The 8,513-nt window shown below is 38.7% G+C and overlaps 1 protein-coding gene across 1 annotated transcript in view; it reads left to right on the forward strand.

Moving 5' to 3' along the window:
- Positions 1-7,015, forward strand: part of DIAPH3 (diaphanous-related formin 3) — a 428,227-nt gene extending 421,212 nt beyond the window's left edge. The window contains exon 25 of the mRNA XM_008594695.1: positions 5,789-7,015. Coding sequence (XP_008592917.1) covers positions 5,789-6,051 — 263 coding nt within the window. The 3' untranslated portion in view covers positions 6,052-7,015. The remainder of the gene's footprint in view (positions 1-5,788) is intronic.
- Positions 7,016-8,513: the final 1,498 nt, after the last annotated feature.

Below are 8,513 nucleotides of genomic sequence, written 5' to 3' on the forward strand. Positions count from 1 at the left end.
CTTGTTTTATTTATTTATTTAGTATGTAATTGGTTTCAATAAGAGTTTCCTGGTACTCCCTAATGGATTTTAACTATATACAAAGTGCCCTTTTGCTCTTTTTATCATTTTTATATATTTTCAATACATAAGATAAAATAAACAGCAAAATGAAATCAAGGGAAGACAATTACTTATAGCATCAGTAAATTAGCAGTGAGGAAAGCCACAGGGATCTGGGCTGCAAGCGGCCAGCACTAACTTTGGTATTGCATAGATTAAAAACATATATTTGTCACACACTTTACCATCATGTAGACCCAGCGGTGCTTTTAAAGTTATATTTATGGGTCATTTTTTTTTTTTTCCTTACCGAAATGAAGCCATTCCTGAGATGAAACAAAACAGCTACTTAGTAGGTCAAAGTAATAGTTAAGAGCAAAATGTAAGGAATTGTAAGAACAGACCAAATTTCAGGAAGACTGAATAGATGCAGTCAATTTAGGACACCAGAGTTCTATAATCTTCCTCCTGTCAAGGCTGCCACAGGCTCATCGTTGGCCACAAAAGGCAGGAGCTCAATTTTATATTTCATCTGAGAGTTGGCACTTCTAAGAAGCCAGTGCCCATTAGAACCACAATGTGATGGGGGATCAATACTGACTTAAAGGGAATAATGCCTCTTTCTGAACCATAACTGATATTTCCTGCAGCTGAGAAGGTTTCCCCAAGGGCCTTAGCCTTGCCTTCTTAGCTCAAGAAGTGGAACAACTGCTGGCTGAAATATTTCCTCATTTAGATGCCAAGTTGCATGTATTTATATTTACTTTTTTAAGTCAGCAACTTTCCTGGTTTCCTGTGTCTTTTGTGTTGCTAAGAAATAATGGAAATGTTAGGGCAGCACTGTGAGTTTGTTTTGTTGTTGTTGTTGTTGTTTTTTAGCTTTGTCATCCAAATCTATATTCTGCCAAAGGTCATTTGGGACCCAACACCGGATGTGGTTTAAGGGCTTTATTCTCATTTTTAGTACAGTGGGTTCTCTATATTTAAAAGCCATTCAACTTTCCAACAATTTTCAACATTTCATTCAGTTTCAGAAAAAAAGGTGCGGTGGGACCCCAGATTCCATCCTCTCAGTAAGAACCATATGAGGAACTGAAATAAGTGAGTCCTCCTGACTTAAAGGAAAATGGCCTGTGTATTTCCACAGAAATGCAAATACAAGATGTACGGATTGGATCCCCTTACTGTTCAGATACTAAAAATAGCATCTGGTTCTTTGCCTATCTGTACTACAAGCCCCTGTGGCCCTGGATATTGGCAGTCATCCTAAATACATCATACACAGACATCAATTGTAATATCTTAAAAAAAAAAAAAAAAAAGCCTGGGATTTGATTCATAAAATAATGGCACGAACTTCCTCTCTTTGGAGAATTAAGCAATCATTCTACTTTGCCCTGATATTTTTAGTTTTCATTTAAAAATGTGTATTGGTAAGGATTGGAGTTGAGGAGAAATAGAAATGCTTCTTTTTATTGAAACCCCAGCCTTACCTTTCTTTGAGTCCATGGGCCCAAGTGTGTCATCTTGTATTTGTAACTGTCTGATTTCATAGGAAAAGGATGAGTCCACTTGCCTCAAAATATAATTTATTTATGCCTCTGTGCACCTAGATAGACCTGTCTCCAACTTATACGGTTATGGCATCCCCCTGTCATTTGGAAGTCAGCCAGTTAGAAACTAAGTGCAGTTTTTGCATGGAATTTTGGTCTCTGGTCTAGCCCACACAAAGCCACCAATGACAAACCAATGCAAAAGACACCGGGCCTTGAACCAGCATTATAATAAGATTTCTATGTAAAAGGAACCTCCAACCTGGGAGCTTTCTCTACCTGTCATCATTTTCTCTAGTTGCAGTGGGCTAGGCAACTCATCCAACCGTTTCATTTATCTGCTTTGCAATTTAAGATGTGACTCCCTCAAGTTCACAGTTTTGGTTTCCCATGGCTGGGGACAACATGAGAGGAAGCTGTGGACTGGGATGGGGGCTGCTGGGGTGCTGAGAGATAAATGTGAGGGCTGGGAGTAAAGAATTGTTATCTAGGAATTCCTAGCAGAGCTGTAAACTCCTTCTTTCAAAAGCCCTTGTGCGCTTTCTTTTTTATTTCTTTAGTAGCCTCAGCAACAGCCTCTTTCCTTTTTATACTGTCTTGCCTGTTGCTTCTCACCTGAAACCACAGAGGAGTTTTCCATCTTAGTTTTTCTCTTATCATTTTGTCCCTAAAGCAAGCCTACGGCTATTCTGAGTTTTCTCAGAAGGATAGAAATGCTCTTGCTTGCATGGGCCCATTCACTGTTATTCATCTAAGCCTCCAAAGAAGTTCAAAGACCAAACACTAAAAGAAAACCCAGGCTGTGTTGGACATTTCATCCTTGGATCTGGTATAGGTCGAGTAAAGGAGGACGAAGCTATCCAAATGGATATGCAGTCCTTGTTTTTGGCAACACACAGTTCATTAGCGACCTTAACAAGAACAGTTTTGGGAGAGTAAAGCATCAAAAGCAAGACTGGAGTGGTTTCAAGAGAAAAGTGAGAAGAGAGGAAGTATGGGCAATTATTTCAGGATGTTTTGCTATAAAGGGAGCCAAGAATTGAGGTAGGAGCTGGAGTAGGATGTGGAGACAGATTTTTTTGTCTGAAGATTGGGGTTATATACTTGTATGCTGAAGGGAATAGCCACAGGGAGAAGGAAACGTTTACAGTGCAGGAGAGAGAGGATACAGCTGCCAGAGGGATGTCTTTGGATAGACAAGCGAAGCAGTATCTGGTGCTCACCTTGAGGGCTCATCCTCACAGGGGAGCACAGAAGGTTGATTGATCCTAAGGGGAGGGAAGGAATGCATGTGTGTGCAGCAGGTAGATCAGAGATGTTCGGGGGGAGCTTGTGGGAGTTCTCTTCTGGTTGCTTCTGTGAATGAGTTAAATGAAAGTGAGGGAGGACATGTTGGAGGTTTGAAAAGAGAGGAAAGGTGTGAAATTGTTGTCTAAAAGAATAGAAGAGGGAATGGACTAGGGAATTGTAATGGGATTAAGGTCGTGCTTGACATTTATAGTCATGAATTTAAGTGAGACCAGGAAAGGAAAGCAGGATGTGTGTGACCTTGGACATACTGTAGGAAGGTAGTTTACATAGGTATACTATCTGCTTTACAAAGTTATTACGAGAATTCAATGTGACAGAAAGCATTTTGAAGTACAGGACATCATTATTATGAAACTTAGCTTTGAATTACTTAACACTTTTCTTTGGCAAAAAGCTTTTCAAATGTCTTTAAGACAGCCTCAGTCTCTCTAGAGACAGCATTTGGCTTCTGCCACCAATTTACTCAGTAACTACATCTAAGCAAGTGACTTTACCTCCTTTTGCTTTCACCCTTCAATCTATAAAATGAGGGAGGTAACACTTAAAGTGCAACAACTACTTTATAAATAAAGGTGCTATATGAATACACACTATTCATAAGATGGTATTTCAGCCTCACTTGGTATGGTCACTAGAAAGTCAGAAAGGTCAGCGCCTCTGAATAAGCCCTCAGCCTTGGGTGGGAGATCCTCCTTTAGAAAGCTTTGAAAGAGGAAGGAAGGAGAGTACCTCTAAGTAGGTGTCACCCATATTATTTCCTTTAATCCTCACAGGTACTCTGCAAGGTTGATTATTAGAACCTGAGACTTGAAGAGGTTATGTAACCTTTTAAAGCCAAATGGTAGAGCTTGGATTTCAACACAGGTTTACCTCAAAATCTCATTCTTTTTACTTTGCCACGTATGGAATTGGGCTTGATACAGTATAGCCATGGAAACTACAGGATTTTATTTGCACACACACACACACACACATATAAATATATAAATCTACTTGTTTTTGACAGCATGCAGCTCATTAGTGAACATATTTTTTCATACATATATAATCTCCTTGTTTTTAACAACACGTAGTTCATTAGTGCACATATTCTTTTCATATTCCAGACCCATATCTAAGCCAATTTAATCTCTGCCATCAAACATTCAATTAGAGTTGCCCAGTAGCAGAATTAACTTGTTTGTTGGAGGTATCGTCACAATGAGTTTACAAGAAATCAAACGACAGAAGATAGGACCACTCAAGGGAAGGAGCAGTAAACTGACTAAAAATCTGGACCCTGCTACAAATGCAATTTTCAAGCACTCTCTGAGGCAGAAGGGTGGGTGCTAGAAAAAAACATACATTTATGTGGTCATGAGAACTGCAGGTATATGTCCACTGTGCTCTTTCCTACAAACACAGTATGTACATTAGAAGCCACAGAGCATAAACTGCTCTAAGAGAAAATCACTGCTCTATTCGATTTTGATTTTTGAGTAACAATTGCCCACCTGATAGAGAAGGTGATAGGAAAAGTGTATTTATTTTCTTCCAACAGCTAAAAGGTGATCATACTTCTATAATTTGTGGAGATTGTCCAAGAAAGTGTGTAAAATACTCATCCATCACTGGAAGCCCCTGGTCAGGAAATGACAGTGCAGTAAATATCTTCAGCAGCCACCTTTTAATGTACAAGCTGTTTTCAGTTGGAATTTTCAGCACTCACATAAAACACACTGTCATGAGTGACTGCTTGTGCTCCAAAGTCATTACTATTGGGATAATGGAACATCTCTCAGCGAATAACCAAAAAACTTTAAATGTCATGTCAAGTTTGTTGAAGCCATTTTCAAACCCTGTTCAAGGTTACATGAATATTGAGGATATCTGTTTATTTTTACCAGTTTGAGATATATGAGAGAGATCACTCATAAGGCTGTGCAATGTGAGATTCAGTTAATTAAAAGAAAATCTAGGTCTCTTTGGGAAAGTCAATCAGCCACAGCCATTTAATCATTAGCTACTGCACCTCCTCACAGCCTTGATAAGTCAAGATCACCATCTCTTACCAATAAAAGGATATATGTGCGTATGTGTGTTCATGCCTGTATGTATAGATGTGTATATAGTTGACAATTAACTTATGACATAATCATGGTCTCCTAAGAAGTTTTAACTATTTGCCTGCCAAATTCATTTTTTCACTTAAGGAAAATTATTGACTTTTAAAATTCTTATTAGAAACTTTCCTCCTTGGTTTGGTTCAAAAAGGAAATTAATCTCATAATTATTTGAACTAATGCTTATCTTAGGTCAGAGAGTACAGAGATACTTTCTTTACCCAACACATTTATTAGGCACCTACTTTGTAACAGGGCCATTTTAAGCACTGAAGCTACAGCAGTACTTAAAATAATGTCCCTGTTGTCTTGGAGCATACATTCTCGTAAAGTGACAGACAATGGACAAGTAAACAAATATATGATGTGTGTGGTGGTCTTGCGTTCTCTGAAGGAGAAGATGGGAGAAAGGCAATAGACCAATAAAAAGAGTGAGTGCTATTTTAGATAGAGGGTTAGGGGAGGTCTCTCCATTTAAATGGCATTCTAGCAGAGACCTGAAAGATATGAGACCAGGCCCTGATAATCACCAAGTGACAAGCATTTCAGGCATAAAGAAAGAAGGAAAGAGACACTGGTGCTATTGAGATGGTTATCTATTATATTTTATTCAATTCTTAACCTCTGTGTGTTTATTTTAAATCTACCTTACTCTGTTGAATGTTTTTAGTTTAGCCTAAGAACTGTTTATTGAAAATAATTATTTTAAGTTTACATTTCATAAAATGCACAGTCCTTATCATAGTGATAAGTTTTCTGTTTCTTTCTTCCTCACTGTAGAAAATCAGAAAATGCAGTTGACAGAAGGGTCACGTTCACACTACAATATCAATTGCAACTCAACAAGGACTCCAGTCACCAAGGAGCTTAATTATAATCTAGACACTCATACGTCTACAGGAAGGATCAAGGCAGTTGAGAAGAAGGAAGCCTGTAATGTAGAAAGCAACAGAAAAAAGGAAATGGATCTTCTTGGCTCTGTTTCTAAAAACGAATCAGTTCCCGAAGTTGAAGCCCTGCTGGCAAGATTACGAGCCTTATAAATTAAACTGGTAAAAAATGATTAAGCCAAATATAAAGCCATGCTCTAAGCTATAACACTTGAAAAAATTGCTTTTATATAAGTTACTTTATATAGTTTTAAATTATGATATACATTAGAAAATAAAGCTAAATACACGATTGCAATGCTTTTTCTATGTACTTGAGGTTTTGGCTTATTCAAGAAGGTAATGGGTTTTAACGCTTTTTATGGCTCCTGGTATTCATCTGTTCTATATTTGGTGGCTAAATTATACATATTGCTTTAGAGAGCAGGTAGGTGGCCATGTGTTCAGCAATGTGTCCTCAGAAAATACCATCTTTCTAAGACACGGTAATTTTTACTTTACTATTTTCAACATTAATGAATGTCAAATCATCAACCTCAAATCTTGCTACATATCCATGTATAGTCCATGTATATTATTTATATAGGCCCAGGTTTCTCCTTAATTGGGGTCTACCCGTGCTACCAGCATAACATCAAAAACATGTAACTGACGATATCAAAGCTGTAGGAAATGAATGGTAACCTCATGATCATCATTGTCGAGTTCATGTTAATTAGACTCTGTAGGGGACTATAAGCAATTGAGCACATTTCCAAAAGTGATGCAATGAGAATGTATGCACTCTCTCTACCCAATGCATGTTCTTTTGTATAAAGTGAGTATACACAGTGTTACAATGCTGCTGAAACTCCTGGTCTTAGCCAAGAGAGCATTTTTCCCCTGGTAATTATGACACCGGGCTAAAATTGCCATTTTGAAACTTCCCAAGTAACAAATTTCTTGATTTTTGTGGACAAACTTGTAATTCCAATATTTTGATATGACAATCACTAGCTTTGGCAAAAATCTGAATAGGTGTTCACATGCAAATGTAATTTTACCTCATTTGAGCATCATTGCTCTGTTAATTCCATATCAAAGAAAATAAACTTGCTACTTGCACTAAATGAAAAAAGAATTGCTTTCTTCATTCTCTCTTTCTCTCAGTGAATATCTTCTTTGGATAAGCTGGAGACAGACTGTGCTATGCAGTCTGTCTCAAGCATCTATTTTGCTTTATTACATGTGATAACTAAGTGACTGCCCTTTTACCTTCAGTTAAAAAACAGGTATATGGAACTAGTCTGGTGAGGTCCACTGCTTTTATGTCCTTAAGTTGCCACCTCTTTTCAGCTCTAAGTTAATAAAGTTAATTAATTAGAACTATGAACCAGCCTGTTTATAGACACTGAGGAACAGTGTGTTATCCGTAGCCAATGTAAGAATAAATTTGTTCCTGTATATATTGCTGAAATGTGCATTTTGCCTTCCAATTGCAATTTCTATTTTCCTGAAAACAAATCTTAAAAATCAAGAAAAGTGAAGGACATTTACACATTTAGGAATTCAGCAGCCCTAACAGCTGCTGTTTAGGAAAGTTCAATGAAAGAATTCTGACTATCAGTTCTTAATGTGCTTTTGCAAAGACTTGGGCTTTCAGAAACAAAACTTAAATTCAACCAGATAGTTTGGACACACCAGGCAGCAGGTAAACACTCTGGGAACTTGGAGCCACATGGCAGCCACATGGGGAAGATGACACAGACTCCCAGGGGCAGAGGAAGGCAGAGAAGTCCAGAAACCGAGAGGCAGGCCCAGAGCATCTGCCCACAGGAGCTGAAGGACACTGCAAGCAAGAGGACCTGAAGCCTGAGGCAAACAGAGCAGCAGCAGCGCTGGCCTCCTGCAGGTCAGCAGCCAGCACTCTCTCCCTCAGTGACAGGAGCTAGTTCTGAGCGGGCCTGAAGAGAAGAACCAGAGCTGTGGAGAGGAAAACTCAGAATGACTGAGAGAGGCAATTGCCAACTCAAGGAACAGAGTGTTTCCTGTTGGAGATATTTTCTTGGTAAATGCCCCTTCAACAATGGGCTAGGGGTATAATTCGTATTTTTAAATTCACAATATTCCTTTAGGCAATTATAGATGAAAACCATAGCAGTGGCCTTTAATTTGAGGGTAGACACTGAGGTACAATTTTGTGTTTCTAAGCAAACAAATTTTTTTATTTGAATTAGCAGGTATGATGGTTAATTTTGTGTCAACTTGACTGGGCTAAGGGATGCCCAGACAGCTAGTAAAACATTATCTCTGGGTGTGTCTGTGAGGGTGTTTCTGGAAGAGACAGCATTTGAATTGACAGACTGAGAAAAAGATCCACCCTCACTAATGTGGGTGGGCATCATCCAATCTGTTGAGGAATTAAATAGAAGAAAAAGGCAGAAGAAGGGCAAATTAGCTCTCTCTGCTTGAGCTGGGACATCCATTTTCTCCTGCCCTTGGGCATTGACACTCCTAGTTTTTGGCCCTCTGGACTCAGCTTGGGATTTATACCATTGGCTCTTCTGGTTTTTTGAGCTTGGACTGAATTACACCACCAGCTTTCCAGGCCTTCAGCTTGCAGATGGCAGATCATG

The sequence above is a fragment of the Galeopterus variegatus genome, unplaced genomic scaffold (assembly GCF_000696425.1).
Source record: "Galeopterus variegatus unplaced genomic scaffold, G_variegatus-3.0.2 Scaffold165, whole genome shotgun sequence".
Lineage (NCBI taxonomy): Eukaryota > Metazoa > Chordata > Mammalia > Dermoptera > Cynocephalidae > Galeopterus > Galeopterus variegatus.